The sequence below is a fragment of the Protopterus annectens genome, chromosome 2.part1 (assembly GCF_019279795.1).
Source record: "Protopterus annectens isolate FY-2018-M chromosome 2.part1, PAN1.0, whole genome shotgun sequence".
NCBI classification, from domain to species: domain Eukaryota; kingdom Metazoa; phylum Chordata; order Ceratodontiformes; family Protopteridae; genus Protopterus; species Protopterus annectens.
In genome coordinates this window covers 688,293,025-688,314,875 of record NC_056729.1, presented here as the reverse complement: position 1 = coordinate 688,314,875, position 21,851 = coordinate 688,293,025, and the positions used below count along the sequence as shown (strand labels likewise).

The 21,851-nt window shown below is 42.6% G+C and overlaps 1 protein-coding gene across 2 annotated transcripts in view; it reads right to left on the bottom strand.

Annotated features, from left to right (window-relative positions):
* Positions 1–21,851, bottom strand: part of NFXL1 (nuclear transcription factor, X-box binding like 1) — a 1,793,512-nt gene that overhangs the window by 1,223,464 nt on the left and 548,197 nt on the right. For both annotated transcript variants that reach the window (XM_044062425.1, XM_044062424.1), the window contains exon 11: positions 13,042–13,132. In XM_044062425.1, coding sequence (XP_043918360.1) covers positions 13,042–13,132 — 91 coding nt within the window. The remainder of the gene's footprint in view (positions 1–13,041; positions 13,133–21,851) is intronic.

Below are 21,851 nucleotides of genomic sequence, written 5' to 3'. Positions count from 1 at the left end.
GGAAGGCAGTCTTCCAAGACAAGAACTGTAGTTCTGAAGATGCTGCTGGTTCAAAAGGAGGTACAGTTAATTTTTCCAACATGAAGTTAAGGTCCCAAGTAGGCACTGGTGGTTTCCTTGGAGGGTTGATGTTTTTAATTCCTCTTAGAAACTGTCTCAGCAGAGGATGAGAGAAGACAGGCGGATCAGTGTTGTATGCTGCTAAAATTGCTGAAGCATGAATTTTTTATGAAAGAGTAAGAAAGGCCCTTGTGGAGCATTTCTGCCAAGTATTCCAGGATATGTGCAATGTTCATCACTGTCGCATCTTGGCCCTTTGTGGTGTTCCAAGTGCAAAATCTTTTCCATTTTGCTGAGTATGCCTTTCTTGTGGAAGGTCGGCGAGCCTCCATGATGATATCCTTCACTCTCTTGGATAGCTTATCCTGGTGAGGAGTCAAGGTATTTTCCAGGCTGTCAGCTGCAAGGTTTTCAGGCTGGAGTGCAGAGTTTTGCAATTGTGCTGTGTCAGAAGAAGTGGCCATTGTGGCAGAGGCCACGGTTTCGTGCGAGACATGCTCCTTAACAGTGGGTACCAGTGCTGTCTTGGCCAGTCCGGAGCTATCAGAATCACTTTTGGCTGTTCTGTCCTGATCTTCAGTAAGACCTTGGTCATTAATGGAAGAGGTGGAAATGCATATACTGTTAGAGTATTCCAGCTGAAAGAGAGGGCGTCCACTTTCCATGCTTGTGGGTGGTATGTCCTTGAGCAGAATTTCTTCAGCTGATGGTTGTGGTGGGAGGCAAAAAGATCTATGTCCGGCCTCCCCCAAGATTGTGTTATCTGAAGGAAGATGTCTGGGTGCAGCATCCATTCGTGTGGATCCATGATATTTCTGCTTAGGCTGTCTGCCAGTACATTGTCTTTTCCTGGCACAAACTGGGATTGCAGCTCTATATTGAGTTTTAAGGAAAGTTCCCAAAGATTCATTGCCAGCCTGCAAAGAGGGTAGGAATGGGTACCTCCTTGCTTGTTTATATACCACATGACTGTGGTATTGTCTGTCCTTATTAGAAGGTGGCCTTGATGCAGGAAGTGTTTGAAGGCCTCGATTGCATGTATCACTGCCAGCATTTCCTTTTGGTTTATGTGCATGCGCAATTCTTTCTGTGACCATAGTCCTTGAATGCATCTGCCCTCCATGTGTGCTCCCCATCCATGGTCTGAGGCGTCCGTTGTAATAGTTTGGCTGATTATTGGTCTGCTGAAAGGCAGCCCCATATTTGACTGGCTTGCTTGAGCCCACCACAGAAATTCCTTTTGAAGGCATGGAATGAGTGGTATTAAAGCTTCTAGGCTGCGACTGTGCTGAGACCATAAACTCCTTAGGTACCATTGTAGTTTCCTCATATGCAGCCTTGCTTGTGGTATCAGAAGAATGCAAGATGCCATGTAACCCAGGGCCTGCAGGATTTTCCTTGCAGTCAGCTGGGTTTGTTTTGTCAGATTTTCGAAATAATCCGGTAGTTGTCTGTTTTTCTTCTGTGAGAAAAGCCATTTGGGTGGTTGTATCTAGTTTCGCACCCAGAAATGTTATTCTTTGGGATGGAACAAGTCTTGATTTGTGAATGTTGACTGTGTATCCCAAGGCCTGAAGTAGGCAGATGGCATAATTCAAGTGTTTTACCAAAGTTTGTGGGCTGTCTGCTTGTATAAGGTAGTCGTCCAGGTATGGGTATATTTGAATCCCCTGAAGTCTGCAATGTGCAATTACTGATGCCAGGCATTTTGTGAATACTCTGGGCACAGTAGATAAGCCAAAGGGCAATGCTGAGAATTGATAATGCTCTGAACCTGCAAGAAATCTGAGGTGTCTTCTGCAACTTTGTCTGATAGGGACATGCAGGTATGCCTCCTTGAGGTCTAGAGTTACCAGTCAAGACCCCTTGCCCAGCATGGGAAGGAGTTGCTGTAGGGTCAGCATTTTGAATTTTGGCACAATGAGATAAGTATTCAGTGCGGACAAGTCCAGAATAGGCCTCCATTGTTTTTCTTTTCTTGGGATGAGGAATAGTCTGGAGTAAAATCCTTGGCCCTGTTCTGTGAGAGGAACCTTTTCTATAGCTTTCATTTGCAGTAGGTTTGAAATTTGTTTGAAAGCCTCTGCCCTTTGATTCGGTGGCAGGTTTGGCATGCCTTTCCTTTGTGGTAACGTATGAAAATGGAACCTGTATCCTTTGTCTATTATTTGCAGTGTCCATTTGTCCCTTGTAATACTGTGCCAATTTTCTGAGAATAAAGATAGCTTTCCGCCCAAAGGTGCTTCCAATTGAGCCCTGGTTGGTGGGGTCAAAATAAAGTAATTGAGTCTGTCCTTGGGCAGCAGTTGTAGGTCCTGCACTACCTCTCTGGTTAGGAGGCTGCCATTGATGGCCTCTGTAGGAGCCTCTAGCTTGCCCTCTACCTCTGGCACGCCTGTTCTTGCCTCTTTGAAATCTCTCTGTGTCTGGAAAGGACCAATTCTTAGAAGGCCAATTCCTGCTGAATCTTGGTGGTTGGACGTGGAGGAAATCTTTGACTGTTTGTACAGATTTAGCCTTTTCCTCAAATTTCTTTAAGACCTCCTGAGCAGTGGAGCCAAATAACTTTTGCTTTTCCAGTGGCGCATCCAGAAGCTTTGCTTTAACATGATCTGGCAGAGTTTGTTCCTTCAGCCAAGCATGCCTACGTATGACTGCACCTGTCATTGCTGACCTACATGAAGCTTCCAATGCATCATAACCACACTGCAAGAAATGGTTGCTAACCTGTTGGGAGTTACGTACCAGATCCTGAAGTGCCTTGCGATCTAAGGGTTCAGGCGAAGACAGTTTTTTATGCAATTCATCTAACAAATACTCTTGGTACTGTATCATATGGAATTGACAATTTAACGCCCTCATTGAAAGAGTGGAAGAAGTATACACTTTTTTTACCCCATCTCTCTAAAGCCCTGGATTCCCTTTCAGAAGGCAGTGGATTTTTAGTAGTGGCAGTAGCAGCCCCTTTAGGGCCCTGGGAAATAGTTTCTGGGTCAGCAGAGTGGCCCTTGTAAAGGAAATGATGAGAGTCCGGGACCCTGTAGTACCTATCAGGTTTGACAGGAGCTGGAGGAAGAGAGTCAGGGGAAATGCTGGACTCAGAGTACACATCATCAATGACATTCAAAACAGGAGGAATAGCCAAAGGTCTATGCTGAGGTAAATGCAAAAAAGTCCTTAATCTCTTCCTGGAATCAGAGAATTCCTGGCCCTGCCATTTGAAATGCTCTCATGGAGTGAAGGGTCTCCCCAAAGGACAACTCTTCAGGAGGGGAGGCCGAGGGAATAGATTCCTCTGCATCAGAATCCTCATAGGCTGTAAAGACCTCCTCCTGGTATTCTGAAAGAGCAGAGTCATCAGAGGCCTCATCAGAAGACTGGGGATCAGTGTGCTCAACCCTGGGCCTTTTGTCTAGAGGGGGTTGAGAGCCCCTGTCCGGATGAGGCTGAGAGCCCCTAATTAAGGAAATAAGGTCCTCAGCTAAACTTAAGATCTGTGAACCGGTAGTGGATCCCTGAGGAATAGCCTTGGGAGGCAGTGATTTTGGTTGTTTAGCAGCTTTAGCCCTAGTGAATGCCTTTATGGACATGGATGCAGGAGGCCTGGTTGCTCCACGTGCTGGCATCGTTTTATCAAGTGGAATGGTGTCGGATGTTTCCAGAGCACCGGTTAAAGAGGGAAATTCTATAACCGACTCAGAGGAGGCCTCTGGGGCCGAGGTTGTCGGTTGTGCGGTTTCATCGGTCGGAAGTACCAAGGACTCGGTTTCAGCCGAGACCGAAACACTCGCGGTAGGCCTAGGCGTGGTTTCAGCCAAAACCACGGACCACGTGTGTCGGTCCTTGTCCTTCCGTTTTTTGGTTAAATGAGAAGTCAGAGTCTCCGACGGCATATTGTAACAGTAACTAGCCCCAAAAAATTCCTCTGCAAACTCCGCCCGACGCCTAAGAGTGCGTCGATTGAAGGAAGCATAAGCTGTACAGGCCGAGATGTCGTGGTCTGGGCCTAGGCAGGGGAGGCAGTAAGAATGGAAATCCTTATGAGGTATTTGTTTCCCGCAAGTTAAGCAATTATTAACTTTAAGCGTTTGATCTGACATCGGCTGAGGCAAGAAAGAGTCCCCAACGGGGTACTTAGCTTTTGAAGTCTTCGGTAGCTGAAGGTACAGGAGCTGGCCGACCGGCACTTGCGAACTGCTTCTGCTTTGGGCACCACGCGGCAAGAAAGACTGAGGAAGATGGCGTCGGCTAACGCTTTATACCCGGCTCTGGCGTGGAAAGGCGACATCAGCCGGACCCAGACTTTGGAATCCGGCCAACCGAAGGGCTGCCTGAGGCAGGACAACCCATACGTAAGGACTGCAGATGCATCCTTAAAGGACATCTGGTTTTCCATGATGGGTATAGCAAAAACGAATGCAATGTCCTATCCATTTGAAAATGGTTTGTTTTGATATAGCCTTCCCTTGTGAAGCTGTAGCATAGGATACAAAGAGCTGGTCAGATTTGCTGAAAGCCTTAGTTTTATCCAAGTAGTAACGAAGTTGCCTGTGAATGTCCAAGGAATGCAGGAGTCTTTCTCCTTTATTCTGTGGGTTTGGGAAGAAGGTGGGTAAGTGAATGGTTTGATTTAAAGCCACACTGGAAACCACCTTAGGCATGAAGGAAGGATTAGTTCGTAGAGAAACTCTGTCTTGATGGAAAATGAGGAAAGGTTCCACTGCCATTAGTGCCTGCAGCTCTGAGACTCTTCTAGCTGAAGTTATTGCTAGCAGCACGGCAGTCTTCCATGATAGGAATTGTAGATCTACAGATAAAGCTGGTTCAAAGGGAGGTAGCGTAAGTTTTTCCGGAACAAAATTGAGGTCCCATGTTGGTGTAGGTACTCTCCTGGGGGGGCCTAATGTTTTTTGCCCCTCTGAGGAACTGCCTTAGAAGTGGATGCGAAAATAAGGGTGGTTCTGTGTTGTAGTGGGCTGATATAGCTGATGCATGGATTTTAATGGAAGAAAAAGAAAGCCCTTTATGCAACATCTCAGTTAAATACTGTAGAATATGAGGCATGGGAGGCTGAAGTGTGTTTTGGCCTTAAGGATGGTTCCAGGCACAAAACCTTTTCCATTTGTCCGAATAGGCCTTCCTGGTGCTGGGCCTCCTAGCTTCCAAAATAACATCCATAACTGCTTGGGAAAGAGGAGCTGGCTGGATGCTTAGGTGACTTGTCATGCAGCCAGATTTAAGGTTTTTAGCTGGCTGTGAAGAATCTGATTGTTTTGCTGTGTGAGCAAATGGGCAGTTTGTGATAAAATCCAAGGTGGGCCCTGGGCCATATTCCTCAATAGTGGGTACCAGTGCTGGCGTGGCCAGTCTGGGGCTATGAGCATCAGTCGTGGTCTCTCCTTTCTGACTTTCAGAAGCACCTTTGTGAGGAGAGGCAATGGAGGGAAGGCATATACTGTCAGGTGTTTCCAACTGAATGAGAGTGCGTCCACTTTCCAAGCTTGATGGTGAAGTGTCCTTGTACAAAATTTTGTTAGTTGATAGTTTTGAGGACTGGCAAACAGGTCTATGTCTGGAAGGCCCCATTTTTGAGTTATCATTGCAAATACTTGTGGATCCAGTTTCCACTCGTCGGGATCCATGATGTTTCTGCTGAGGTAGTCTGCCAATGTGTTCTTTTTTCCTGGCAGGAATTGAGCTTGTAACTGAACTTGGTAGGCCAGAGCTGTGTTCCACAAGGTCATTGCTTGCCTGCATAGAGGGTAGGAGTGTGTCCCCCCTTGTTTGTTTATGTACCACATTACTGTGGTGTTGTCCATCCTTATTGTAAGTTGTTCTGGATGTAACAGATTCTTGAAGGCTGTCAGAGCATTCTGTACAGTTAGCATCTCTTTTTGATTGATGTGCAGATTCCTTTGATCTGCAGTCCATATGCCTTGAACGCACTGTCCTGCCATGCATGCCCCCCAGGCGTAGTCCGATGCATCTGTTGTCATAGTTTGCTTGGCTGGGGGCAAGGTGAAAGGTTGACCCTTGTTGAGGTGACATGCCAGTGACCACCATAGAAACTCCTGTTGTAGGCAGGGAATGAGAGATATCATTGTGTCCAAGCTGTGGCTGTGTTGAGACCATATGCTTTTTAGGTACCACTGTAATTTCCTCATATGCAGCTTTGCAAATGGTATTAGTAGTATGCAAGATGCCATGAAGCCCACGGCCTGCAGAATTTTTCTTGCAGGTAGTTGGGTCTTTGTTGCCATTGTTTTGAAATATTGAGTCAGTTGTAATTGTTTGTCTGGCGTCAGATAAGCCTTCTGGGCTGTTGTATTCAAGCTCACACCCAGGAATGTCATATTTTGTGAGGACACTAGTTTTGATTTCTTTTCGTTTACTGTGTACCCCAGGCAACTTAGAAGATGTTTTACAAAAGCCAGATGCTGTAAGAGGATGTCCTTGCTTTCTGCTTGGATGAGGCAGTCGTCCAGGTATGGGTATATTTGAATTCCTCTTTGTCTGCAGTATGCAATTACTGGTTCCAGGCATTTTGTGAAGACCTGGGCACAGTAGATAAGCCAAAGGGCAGTGCAGAGAATTGGTAATGGGTTGAACCTGCAATGAAATGGAGGTATCTTCTGCAACTTTGTCTGATAGGGACATGCAGGTATGCCTCCTTGAGGTCCAACATTACTAGCTATGCTTGCTTGCCCAACATGGGAAGAAGCTGCTGTAGTGCTAGCATCTTGAATTTGGGTACTTGTAAGAAGGTGTTTAGAATTGAAAGGTCCAGAATTGGTCTCCAGGCTTTGTCCTTTCTGGGAACTTGAAAGAGTCTTGAGTAAAATCCTTGGCCTTGCTCTCGAGTAGGTACCAGTTGAATGGCTTTCATGTCCATGAGAGCTGTAATTTGTTTTTGTGCCTCTGCCCATTGATTTTGTGGCAGATTTGGCATTCCTCTTTTCATTGGCAAGGTGTGAAAATGAAATCTGTATCCTCGTGAAATCATGTCTAGGACCCATTTGTCCTTTGTGACAATGTGCCAGTTGTCTGAAAAAAGTGCGAGTTTTCCTTCCAAGGGGGCTGCCAAGAGAGTGTTGCTTGGCCAGATGAGGTGCAAGTCATTGAGTTTGCCTTCTGGTAGTTTGGGACCTGTCTTCTCCTCCCTTCTGTGCTGCAGTGCCCCATTGTCGAGGTTTGTACTGGGCTTGTGGTTGTCCTCTGCCTCTTGGACATCTGTATTTACCCCTCTGTGGTCTGTCAGTAGCTGGAAAGGACCAATTTTTTGTTGGCCAATTTCTGCTGAAGTGAAGGGGCTGTACCTGTAGGAAATCTTTGACTGTCTGCATAGATTTTGCCTTATCCTCCATTTTCTTTAAGACTTCTTCTGCTTTAACTCCAAAAAGAACATCCTGTTGTAAGGGAGCATCTAGAAGCTTTGCTTTAACATGATCAGGCAGAGTTTGTTCCTTTAACCAAGCATGCCTACGTATAACAGACCCAGTGACAGCTGCTCTTCAGGAAGCCTCCAAAGAATCAAACCCACATTGTAAAGTATGTTTGCTTACCTGTTCAGTTGCATGCAACAGATCCTGCATTTCTTTCAATTCAGACTGTTGAGGGAGTGTGCTCATTTTTTGTTTTAACTGAGACATTAGAAATTGCTGATATTTTAGCATGTGAAACTGGCAATTTAGTGCCCTCATAGCTAGAGTGGCTGAGGTGTAAACCTTTTTCCCCCACCTGTTTAGTGCTCTGGAGTCCCTTTCAGAGGGTACAGGATTTTTTTGCCATAGAAGCCTTAGCCCCTTTGGGACCCTGGGAGATAGTCTCTGGATCAGCAACAGGACTTTTATAAAGAAATTTGTGGGAATCGGACACTCTATAGTATCTGTCAGGTTTGGTCGGAGCAGGAGGCAGAGAATCTGGGTTCAAACTGGATTCTAAGTAAGCATCATCCACAATGTCTAAAACTGGGGGGATGGCAAGTGGTCTGTGCTGGGGGAGTAAAAGAAACTCTCTGAGCCTTTTCTTTGAGTCAGAGTAGTCCTGACCTTCCCAGTGAAAATGTTCCCTCATAGTGTGTAAAGTTTCCCCAAAGGAGTAATCTTCAGGAGGAGAAGCTGAGGGAATAGAATCCTCAGCATCAGAATCTTCATAAGGGGAGAAGGCGTAATCTTGGTCCTCAGAGGAGCCTGAGGAAATAGACAGTTGTTCAGAGGAGGCATAATCTTCCTCTTGTCTAGGCCTTTTGTCGGGTGGGGGTTGGAAACCCCTGATTAAAGAGATCAAATCTTCAGCCATTTTGAGCATCTGTTTCTTAGGCATGGGTCCTTGAACAGGGGACTGAAGTGCAGTCTTTTTAGGTTTAATAGGAGTCTTCGTCTTAGGATACGTTTTTATGGTGAGCGTCGTCGGTCTGAAGACGCCTTCAGAAACCGAAGGTGTTTCTGCAGCACCATCTTTTTCAGCAGTGTTGTCGGTAGGGACTAAACAAAATGGCTGCGTCGGCCTAGTACTTTCCGCCAAAAGTTCTGAAGCGGTCTCGGGTTCCAGATCTGCAGTAGTCAGGGGCTGCGTCGAAGCCTCACTGAAGACCAGTGAACCAGAGACCAGACCAGCCGAGGTCTCGGAGTCTGGCTTGGGTCTAGGCTGCCTGTCCTTATCCTTGCGTTTTTTGTGCACGCCGGTAGTCGGTTGCTCCGATGGCATAGTGTAGTTAAATTTTCTACCAAGTAGTGTCATGTGAAATCAAAGCGTCTTTTTATAGTACGCTTATTAAACCTAGCACAAAAACGACAACTAGTGACATCGTGATCTGGGCCTAGGCAAGGTATGCAGTAAGAATGAAAATCCTTATGAGGTATTTGCTTCCCACAAGAAATACAATTGTTAACTTTTTCTGACATCGGTCTGAGGCAAGAAAAGTTTCCCCAATGGGGTACTTAGCTTTATTGAGGACTTCAGATCTGAAATTCGACTTTGAAAATCTCAGGAGTCGGCCGACCGGCACTTGCGAACTGCTTCTGCTTCGGGCACCGCGCGGCAAGAAAGACTGAAGAAAATGGCATCGGATGCATTATATATACTCCTGGCGCACTGATGTCAGGGAAGAAGCAACAGCAAACGACGCCAAACCAAGACTTTGGAATTCCGGCCGACTGCGGGACCGCCTGACGACAGGATAACCCAAGTGTGATGACTGCAGCAGGGTAACACGATGAACATCCATACTGGCAGTTAATACTGGAGGCATGTAGGATACCAGGACTAAATGAACACATTTCATTGGCACCAGTATTGAAACTAAGAGCCGCAAGATTATAATTAATTTCTATGATGCTCTTTTGTAGAATGTTTTTAAAATCAACTTTTATATGTTTATGTTAGTATAGGATCTATTTTTGAGCTAGGATAAAATGTTTTTTATATATGTGTAAAATGTGTCAGCATGAAAGACTAGTTCTTGCTTAGAACTAACAATATGTTTTTTCATCACAAGAGGGCGCGTATGTATCTTGTATTTTTACATATATGTTTATATTTATATTTATTCTTATAATTATTAGATAATTGTGTATACTGCGGTGGTGGTGCTGCGGTAGCATTGTCGCCTCACAGTTAGACGTTGCCCGTTCGATTCTCAGAGCATCTTCTGTGCGACATGCGTGAATGGGTGTTCCTTCGTTGAAGGTTGTACGTTAGGCCCGGCAAGCCAGTACGTAAAAATCTACTGCCAATCATTAGCGGACCGGAGTTCCGCTGTGGCGACCCCTAACCGGGAAAAGCCGAAAGACAAAAACAAACAAACATTAGATAATTTTGTATCTTTATAATTTTATAGGGCATTTTATGGTTATAGTGTATATATTTATTAACATGACTTTATAGTAATATATATATTTTTAAGTAGATCAAAGATAAATTATTTCTGTTATTCTTTTGTGTAAATGGTTTCTGCACATAAGTTTCTTTAAGCAAAATAGCTTCCTTTGTGATTGCACTCATTAGCAATTAAGTGAATGGTTAATGTGATTGGACTCACTTGGGTAACAATCTGTATAAAAAAGGCTGTGATATGCTGTGTTTTTTGCTGAAGTTACATGGTTGACCAAAAATGTGGTGAACAAATTAAGCGTTTATTGCTGTTGGTTCTGTTTAATAAAGTCGTAGTTCATAGTATTGGAGGCTCCAAGTGCTTCATTTTGTTACTTATTGCAAGAAAAAAGGATCCCCAACAGGGTACTTAGATTTAGAAGACTTCAACTTCAATTCGGTAGTCGACAACTCAGGTAGCGGCCGACTGGCACTCGTGCGAACTGCTTCGGGCTCCACGGCAAGAAAGACTGAAGTAATGGCGTTGGTTGCCTTACTTTATACTACTGACGACCTGACGTCAGTCCTCAAGTGACAGCAACCGATGCAGAAATACTAAGTCTCTGGTATTTGGGCTGGCCGAGGGCTACCCTGGCAGGGATAACCCAAATGTGATGACTGCAACAGTGAAACACGAAGAACATCTATTTATATGTGCACCCCAAACAGACACCAACCTGGTCAACCACATGAAAAATAATATTCCTACTTAAGAGAGAACACCTGCAAGTTATCCTAAGAATTATAGGCCAATAACTTACCTTCCAATGAAGTATAAACTACACACTGGAATTGATGCAGACAGAGTCATTTACAAGAAATTTCAATCATGGCAATAGAACAAAAGGGAAATAAAAGAAAGTCATATGGAACAAAGGATCAATTGTTGCTAAATAAAGTGATAATGAAGAACTGTAAAAAGGGCAAGAATCTAAGTATGGCATGGACTGACTACAAAAAAGCATTTGATAGTATCCTACACTCATGCTTAAAAATGTACAAGATACACCCTACGCTGATCGACTACCTTACAGTGACCATGAAACAGTGGCAGACCACTATGCAATTAAGCCACGATAAAGGGCAAATTATTATTCCTGGGATAAAAATTCAAAGAGGTATATTCCATGGTGACTCTCTGTCATCACTGCTATTCTGTCTTGCCCTTAACCCATTAAGATGTCTACTTAACAGATTAGGCCATGGCTATAATTTGGCTACTAGAAAATAACAAAGTGTAAAGACCTCTCAACTTCTCTTTGTCGATGATTTCAAACTGCACAGCTCATCAGAGGAGGAACTGAAACCACAACTGCAAGTAGTCAAAACTTTTTCAGATGACATAAGAATGTCATTGGGTCTTGATAAATGTGCAAAAGCAACCTTTAAAGCAGGAAAACTGCAGCATCTAGAAAACATCAGTTTGAGATAAAAATGTGATATAAAACAACTTGAGCAAGAGGGAGTGTATAAATATTTGGGAGTTGATGAAGGAACAACAATAAAACATGAACAAATGCAAATAAAACTTGAGGAATATTTCAGAAGACTTAAAATAAACCTGAAAACAGCACTGACATCTAGGAACAAAATTCAAGCTATAAACCAATTTGCACTTCCTGTCTTAACTTACAGTTTTGGAGTGACTGGCCCCAAAATGTGTTGGATAGATTAGACAAGAAAACAAGAAGGATGCTTCATTGCTCACCAAATGATTTATAAAATCAGTGCATACCAAGATTATATATTCCCCGTTCCAAAGCAGGTTATGGGCCTCCTTGAAATTGATTACATGTATAGATCAGCAATCGTGGGACTCCATACATATCTGCTGACCTCACAAGACCTAAGCATACCGAAAGTATTGAAACATGAGGAGAATAAATCTAAGATGACTTCCCTTCTTAGTTTAGCAGAAGCATATCTGCGTCAAGCAGGAATGGAAATCAAACCAGAAGCAGATAAAAGTCAAGCAGCAACTGAATGTGTCAAAAACAAAAGAACAAATATAAGGGGAAGGATCAGTTGAGAAGGCAAGAAATGTGGAAAATGCATAAATATAGTTTCAAGTATAGAAAACTCCTGGAAGAACCACATGTTGATCAGGATCGAATGCAGGAATGGTTAAGGAGAGGAGAATTCAATCTAAAAGATGAAAGGTTAATATTGCCGGCCCGAGACAGTGGGCTACATACACATTAGTTTACAAAGTCCATTGAACATGTAGGAGAAATGGACAAATATAGGTTTTGTAAAACAGAATTGGAAACAGTCACACACCTCATTGCTGGCTGTGATATACTAATGGCAGAAGGACTGTATACTGAAAGGCATAATAATGTGGCAAGACTGTGGCCCTGGAGATTGTGCAAACATTATAATACTGAAGTAGCTGAAAAACACTGGAAACAGGAGTCACAAAGCGTCACAGAAAATTATGAAGTCTACATCATATGGGATCACCCATTACCAACAGTTCAAAAGACAGATGCAAGAAAACCAAATATAGTGTCCATGAAAAGAAGACAAAAGTAGCACTGAACACTGAAATCGCTACACCCAGTGACTACAATGTCTTGTGTACAGAAAGACACAAAGTCATAAAATATCAAGAGTTGCAGGCAGAAATGAGAGCAAAGTGGAAGAAAGATACCCAGATAATTCTAACAGTAGTAGTTATAAAAAGAATCTACAATCATACTTAGATACGTTACCAATACATGTAACTCTGTATGAATTGCAGGGGTCATTACTGGGCACATTGCGATTGCTGCAAAGAGCACTTCTGGCTGACATCAAAGATTGAAACAATATTAAATTTCATGAACTTTAATCATACTTTGACTTAGAAATGTGGTCCATTCCTGTCATGGTGTTAGAAACCCAAACGTTTTGGAGAAATTAAAAAAAATTACTGACAAGCTATGTGACAACAACACGTTTGGTCCTTTTAAGTAACTAAATATTCTACATATAGTAAGACAAACTACTTCACAAATCAATATATGAAAGTGTTGGGGTTTATTAAATACAGGATACGCATTCTTCAGCATCTGTGAAGTCCTTGAAGCAACAAAGCTTTATTCACATGACATAAAGGAAAAATACTACCTCTGTGGCAGACAGAATGGCACTTGTGGTTTCGACATCCCAAGCTACGACCACAGGTCTGATCACATGGAGGACAATTCCCAGAGCAGCACTAAAATGCAGAAACAAAAAAAATGACATTCACACTGACACCCTCTAAACTGAATAATCCTGCAAACTTCCTTATGAGAGACTCTACAGCCTCTTCTAGATACACACACCATCATATTCATATTTCTGAAGTCTATTTCTGAAGTCTTGTTGACGAAAGTGTTGATTAAAGAAGGTTTACGCTAAGTTGTTAGGGTGTTTTCTGGCTGTGGCAGTGGTCTGTTGTTTTTATTAGTTTTCCTTTGACCATGCATTTTTTGTTTAACACACACCATTATGATGCAGTAATCATTTTAGTGAAAAGAGATAATAAAGTTGAAAGACTGACCATACACTGTATATATTATTCTCTTCCTACAAGAAAAATGCAAACTCTAGAAATTTTGAAGACAAGTGTCATAAATACAATGCCTCAAGTTTCAGTATTACATTAGGATTTAGTAGCATACTATATTCCTAACCTCCTTTTTCATCTGGATGTGTGACACTTATTGGATGTACTTTAATACTTACATTTTTTTTGTCATTTTGGAGCAATCTACTTACTGTAGGTTCTAGACAACTGTTTTAGACAATGAACTCTACTAGACTTTGTGACTAATTAGTCAATATCCCATAAGGAAGATTTTTTTTGTGAGGTATTTCCAAACCATTTTTTTTTTTTTTTTTTTAGCAGAAAGAGTCCTTAACTATCTCAATGCAAAAACTATGGAGTGTGTGTCTAAAAAGCTGGGGACACTGAAACCACAGTCTAAGCGACTAACCTAGGAAATGTGCATTCACGAGTATGACCACACTTGAAACCAGTCCAGCATTAAACAAAGTGGCTTACTTTTAAGCTATGGTCTCAGACCCCGGTCCAAACTAATCCAGCAACAGTGAGCATATACAGTGCAAACATCTGAAACCAGTCCAGCAATAAATAAATACTTTCTGTTGATTCGGATTTCCTGCAGACTATACCTGGAGAAATGCATTTTAAAAGAATGTTTATCCCATGAGCACAGTACAAGGCTGGAACAAAATAACCAGCAACTACAAGTTAACATTTTCATTCACTCCTCCAACATAACGTGCATTCATCTATGTACACACCTCGTCCCTGTCTAACTTGTACTTTTGTTTCCTTGGTTACTATAATACCTGACTGAACTTACAATGGGAATCCGAAGCTTAGAAACTCAAAGCTGGGAAGAGGGGAGGAACACAGATATCAGCAGGAATATGCTACAAGAATTACAGTTAATTGCACAATTTTCTTAGCAACTATACTCTGGCTATGTGCTGGCACATTAACTTATTTACAAGCAGTAAAAACAACGTTCCCTGGTTTGCAAGTAGGTGCCCATTATGACAATTCCAGTTTAACATCCTTGAAATACAAATTATCTTGTCTAGGTCTTCTGGAGTACCAAAGAAATCTGAACAGTTTAAGACCTCTGTGAACATGGACACAGTCCTGCACTCCACAATGGGACGGGAAAAATAACTCCATGGAAAACAGCAAGCATTATGCCTGTACTTTCCTTTCCTTTCTGGAAACCTTATGGGATCTGTAGTTTATTTTCTTTATCTGATTCTTCATCATTACCTCAGCCTCATTTAGCTCTATGCAATTAGCGGCATATTTACTTCCAGTGAGTACACTGTTAGCAATTCACCCACATCACCCTTCAGGAGTTTCTGTCCAGATCTTAATCTTCCCCTAATGCCAATGCACAAGGGTCTAATGTGGGGGGATGCACATTCAATCCTCTCACATATACATTTTACTGCTTAAGACAACTGCTGCTTTTACGGCTTCGTAAGAAGTTACATCATCTGCACAAAACCAAACTCGTCTCCAGTACACCAAAAACCTGCAGCAAACCCCATCCCTAGTCCTCTGCCAAAGAAAGGACAGCTGACAACAGTCGCTATCTTCAAACTTTCCCTGGTCAGTTCTCCGATGCCAAGGCTACCATCTGAACCAAAGTCATCAACCACGCTGTAGTACATTCTGCTTTTGTGCCAACAGGCCAGTATAATACTTGAGATTTACAGAAAAAAGAGGATGCTTGCCTTGTCTTTTATCTTTTAAGGCAAAATTGCTTTACTGAAGTCCGGCTTTACAGTCCATGCAAAAATTTTAGTATATTAACTCCCGTATTAGTAGTTAGATTAAAGGACTGCTGAGTGAAAAACATGCTTAAGATCCCTTAGTGAGACTAAACCTAGATTAAACACCTCTGACCAAACAGTCAGACTGATCTTAATATCCCAGATCATAAAGGTTCTTATAAAAGGAAACAAATGACTAATCTGCAATAATTAGCAGGCCTAAGCTCCAAATGCAGGAAGCACAATGGTGGGGGACACTTAGGAAAGGCTACCTTCTTGCAGTCTTGTCCTACTACAAGATATTTCAACTTTAAATTTTTAAAGTCACATACAGATCACTCTAAAATCAGTGATTCATTAAAAGGCACAATTCTAAAATAGGTATTAAACGCTAATCTGATAGGGTAGACATACAGAGGAAGATTAACTGCAAGCACCAGCTCTTTTTTCATATGTCATAACCCTAACCCAACCATATGGACAGAAGATCAAATATTAAGTAAAGAAAAGTTCTGGTTTATGCCCCCCAATAAACACACAGGGTACACACAAGACACAGAAGGATAGAGAAACATGATCATCATCTCTGGTAGTCCTGATATTTTCTTAACTATGCTCACTGTTCTGAACCCTGACCTTACATTATGCAGCTTGCAATAGACACAGTCCTATCATTTACACATTTTCTGCATTCTACCACATCCTCTCCACTGTCAGAAGGCAAGCAACTTGCTAGGGATTATCCTATGGCACTGATTACAGCACCCTTCTGTCAAGGGATGAGGCCTGACCGATAGCAGTTCATCCAATCACGGTCTACACAACCTTTTGGCAATGGGCTCGTGGTAGACATGGAATGCCAGCACCTCAGCTTTGCACCTTGCCACTGTATCAATGGATCAGGGAAGAAAAATGCATGAACTACAGCACAGTTCTTCACTCTCACTCTTTTTTTAATAAGAAAAGGTGATTTGATAGAAAGCATGCAAACAACTACAGCAGCAGACAGACACACTGGTTAATTAAAGGCAAGACACTACAGAGGAAGTGACTTGTGGGCCAGTTGACTCAAATATCACAAAGACTAACCTCTACACTCATCCCAACATTTAGACAGTGCTATATTCTACCTGGGAAGATCTTTTAAACACCCTACTACAGCGTAAAAAGTCAAACAACACTGCCTTAAGTGAAATGTGTACTTAATATGTAAATTGATCTGCAAACAAAGCAGTTTCTGAACTTTTTGTTCCTATGCATGTGGCACAGCACACTTCTAGCAGGTGCATTTTTTAAATCAGGAGTCAGGTTAGCGTGGTAAGCTCAACCAATGACAGCTGAACTCCATCCACATAAAGCACTAAAGGTAAGACAAGAAAATACAACAGAAACTGTACACTTGCCAAACTTGAAAAAAAATAGCATATGCTAAGTGGGCAATCCCACTAGGTACACAGTTTGCTCATGGGGAAATCTAATCAGTGCTGCAGGAGGATGACGATGTCCTAACACTGGACGGCAGAAGAATAGTAATAACCACCCACTGCAGAAGGTCCCCTTACAGGTCAGCTGATACATTGAGCATGCATCAATTATCAGACGTATGATGTTTCATTAACTGGCAGCCAGAAGCAGTGAAAAATTCCTATAGACAAAGGCTAGAAGGCCTAAAGGTGAACAGCTGAGAAGGAAGAGTCCTGAAGCACTGAGGTTTGTGCACAGAAAATTAAGCCTCCCAGCTGATGAGCTGCCTCTTGTAGTCACAGGTACATCATTAGAATTCCCTTTACCTCCATTTGCCTACTGTGTGACTCTGAGAAAATCACTTAACCTGAAATTGTTCCCAGGATATCTGTGAAAATAAACACTTTGTCCAGTGGGTTTAACTGGGCAGAAAAACAAAAAAAGAGACCTAACTGCTGGAATCACAGTCCAAGCAGCAAAGTTTGATGAAGGCATGAATTGACAACCAAAGGGCTGGGGCACAAACTTAACCAATGGTGACATTTAAGAAACAAGCCACAGAAGCAACCATGCCCCCTGCTGGAGTAGCCTTTCACAGCATTACTTGCTGATAAGGCAGTTAGTCACCTAATGGCAAATCACAGCAATCCTTTCAGAAAGAGTTTACTTAGCCACTGCATGTTCCTGTGGTGGAATATAGAAGCTGCTGTTCTGTCTAAGAATTCATACATGGATGGTGCAGTGGTGCAGCAGTAGCATTGTCGCCTCACAGAAAGAGATTCTCTGCTTCGATTCTCAGTTGGAGTGCCTTTTGTTCGGCGTCTGCATGTCCTCCCTGCATTCGTGTGGGTTTTCTCTGGGTGCTCCTGTTTCCTCCCACATTACAAAGACATACGTCTGGAGCATTTCTTCCCTGGGCCTCTGCTGAAAATTGGCTTTGTTCCAAGTTGGATTTCCCGATAAACAAATGTTAAATAAATTAAATAATAAATAAATACATCCTTGTCAAGCACAGCTTTAGCAGTCAACATACGTCTTAGGCATAAAGCACCCTGGACTCTGTTGCTACAAAAACCCAAAGGCCAAGTCTGATGTCGCGAGTCTGTCCTAAGGGAAGCACAATCCTTGCGAAAAAACAGAGTTCTGTGAAAATAAGGGTCTGAAGCATGGATATCCAGCAGGAATGAATTTCAAGAGATGAACCTCAGAGACACCAAACTATCAGTTTAAATGGCGGATGGGCAGTCTTGTCAATCACTATGTTTAAGCCCCAACAGGGGCTTCCTCAAATGAGGGCAAATATGCAGCAGCAATTTAAGGAACTGCTTAACCACATTCCAGCACTTCCCAAGGTCATGGATATACAAGGTATGCCAAAAATATGTACTCTGACCTGGAACAGCTAAAGTCATACAGATGTCAGAAATGAGTCATCAAGACCACCTGAAAACAAGATGGCTGAGGTAGCACATGATGTTACTCCCACTGGATACAGAACCTGTTACACTTGAGCAGAATTGAACCTGACAAGTAGAAACCTTCACTACGGGTTCATTTGCCTCCAAGACTCTAGCCAGAATATAAAATGGGATCCAGGTACTTGAGTAAGAAAACAGATCTTGCCGATAACTTTTTTTTTTTTTTGCTTGTACTGTGATAGTTTCTTAAATTGTCGAAGACCTGTGAGCCTGAAATCACACCCTTTTTGGTCACCATGTCCTAAATAAAAATAATTTTGGTCTTTTTTCACTGGTACATCCAGGACATAATTGATTTTGTTACTGGGTTGGTGTTGGCAGGTACAAACTTAGATCTGCTTGCTGTGTTCAGAATAACAGCAGTCTTGTGTACTGGATGCTTTACACACTTACATTTTTTCCTTCTGGTGGCCACAATCAGCTGAAAGGAGTTGTCAGTGAAGGCTCTAAGGTCAGAGACTAGACTGAAGACCTCAAAGTGAATAGAGTGAAAGCACAAGAGACCAAGGAAATTCTAAGGGCTCTAGCAGCTCAGGAAGAAAAAGAGAGAGAAAAATAGGTGGAGCGGAAAAATAGAAGGATGTCAAAACAACATATGTGTGGGCTACAGAAGAGATATGAAGCAGCACCAGATATAGAAAGAAAGTACAAAAGAAAAGCTAGTGGTGGAATGTAAAAGTCCAGGAAGTTATGAAAAAAGGAGGAGTGCAGGAAAAGATGGGAGATATAAAAGACAGACGAGATTAAGAAGTAATACTGGCTGGCTAAGAAAGAGGATAGGAGAAAGTTGCAATATCAAGGAACATATATCAAAGGCACTCTACCAGCTTCTGGTAAGTAACTCAGCCAACTGCATAAAAACTCTTATCAGGATGCAAGGCAAAGACAGAAAAAAATAAGACACTCACCTGACGCTCTTCATAAGGGATGCCAGCAATAACCTGCTCATCAGTCCATAGGGCATTAAAGGTAGATCAGAGTACTTCAAGAAGCTTCTGAATGAAGATAACCCCACAAAACCTTACTGCCCTAGACACAGCCTATAATGAAAGAAGAAGAAGAAAAAAGAGAGTCCACCTAAGAATAGCAGTAAGGAAAATGAAGTCAGGGAAAGCAGCAGGCTCAGATGAGCTCATGGCAGAGATGATCAAGACGCTGGGGGAGTTGGGGGAGAAATGGTTCCATTGGGTACTCATAGCAGTACAGAGTGAAAGGCATATCCTAGATGGTTGGAAAATTAACATTTTAGTGCTAGTGTACAGGAACAAATAGGACATTCACAAATGTGGCAATACAGCAGATTCAGATTCCTGTCACACTGCATTAAGGTGCTGAAGAGGGTAACTGATAAACGAATACTCAAAGTAATAGAAATAAGATGGAAGATGAGCACCTGGATTCAGATCAGGATGTAGCACCAACTCGGTGTTTGCAGTGAGAAAGACAATTGAGAAGATAGAGAATAAGAAACAGCACACTGGGTATTCCCAGACTTGTAGAAAGCACATGACAAAGTCCCATGAAAGCTGATTTGGACAGTCCTGTAATTGTACAAAGTACCAAAAACATTAGTAGAATTAGTGCAGGCTGTGTACAAGGGCCCAATAACGTAGTACAAATAGTGTTGGACTCAGAAAAGAGTTCCTAGTGGGACTGGGTGTGCATCAGGGTTCAGCTCTGAGCACACTGCTGTTCATACTAGTGATGGACTACATTAGCAAACAGGTCAGAGGGAACAGATCAACAAAGTTGCTGTATAAAGATGATGTGGCAGTACTAGCGCACACTGAAAAGGAACTTCAGTAAATGATAGGTGAATGGGATGCAAAACTGAAGGCACAAGGGGTGAAATTGAATAGATAAGACAACAGTCATGGCAGCAAATGAGGGAGTCATAAGATGAAAATTAAGATAAAAGGGAAAACAGTAGAACAGGTTAACAGTTTCAAATATCTGGGAGTAGTGGTTGAGGAGAAGGGAAGTCTGAATGAGGATGTCAAAACTAGAACCAACAGGATTGCAGCCAACTGGCACAGAGCTTCAGAAGTATTGTATGACAGAAGAATGCTAATGAAGCTGAAAAGTATGGTGTACAAAAGAGTGGTGCGATCAGTACTACTGTATGGTACAGAAACCTGGGTAGTGGAAATGCAGTGCCTGAGATGGATAGTAGGATGCACACTGTAGGTCAGAAGAATAATTCAACACGTAAGAGCAGAAGCCAAAGAAGCTCCAATTGAAGAAAAGATCAAAGAGAAGAGATTATGGTGGTTCAGGTACATGTGTAGGAAAGCTGAAGACTATCTGGTGAAGAAGATTTGGAACAGACAGAAAGAATACAAGAAGGAGGATATCCAGCAAATAGAGGGATTATGTGAGAGAAGACCTGCAACAGTAAGGCATGACTTTCGTAGAAGGTAGGAGTGGCACAGAATCTAAAGAAATAGTGACAGCTGATGCAATATTCTCACCTTATGAAGAAAATAGGAAAAAGGGGGTTGATATCCCCAGGTGTTTTTGTCCCCATGTCTGCCAAACATCAAGTCTTTCCTATGTGACCGCAGCCCACTCTTCCCACCCTATACGAGGCATACCCAAAGTATGGAAGGGAAAGATCCAGAGGAGCCATCATTCAAGCAGCTATGGGGTTGGTTGTGCTTCCGACTCCTAACACTCTGCTTGCTCACTATTGGAGGCAAACACCCTTCAGCAATTTAAGGAACTGCTTAACCACATTCCAGCACTTCCCAAGGTCATGGATACAAGGTATGCCAAAAATATGTACTCTGACCTGGAACAGCTAAAGTCATACAGATGTCAGAAATGAGTCATCAAAACCACCTGAAAACAAGATGAACAGTCAGATTGGTCTGGCTTATTTCCCAAACTGGACCGTATGGTGACCTGAATATTTAGCCCTGGGTGGCAGGCAGCCCCTACAAGCAGGGGTCATATCATTCCAGAGTACAGACTTTTAGAGGTGTTTATCCTCTAATCCTAATCCCACACTCTGGTCTCTACAGTAGATTGTACACCCCTAGTCTTCCAATATCCTCTCCCAGTCTGTGTGTGTGTGTGTGTGTGTGTGTGTGTGTGTGTGTGTGTGTGCGTTTCCCACAAACATGCTCCTGAGAGCTACTCTCCCAGTTTAAGCCAAGCCTACCCCCCATCAATGGCATCTATGCAAACCTATGCCTGCACAATGAACACTGGGTGACTGGGAACCACCACACTCTCTCCTGTTATAGGTGGGCTGACCATTTGACTTCCATTCCCTCCTGCTGGCTCTTAAAGCAACAGGGCCGCTAATCTCTGGTTGCCTGGATTGTAGTCAAGGCTTTGTGTACATACTCCATAGATCCACGCCTAAACACACACTTCTACCAAGTAAAAATGGCTGGCCTTCCTGGCAGCCCCTGACCGAATTGAGATCCAATTAGGCACTCTGAAAGGCATCCTCAAAAGTCTACACAGCAGGGGGCTTGGGTTCTATTGCTAACACATCCAAATAGCATGTAAGAGATGCGCAGATGTTTGACTCAATCTTCCTAATGAAAACACTTGCATTAATTCATTAAAGCCTATACCACTTTTTTTTGTAAACTACCACCCACAGCTCCTTATGGCATACAGACCTTTTTTCCTGACTTCTTTAAATGAAAGTTATGTAATTTACCA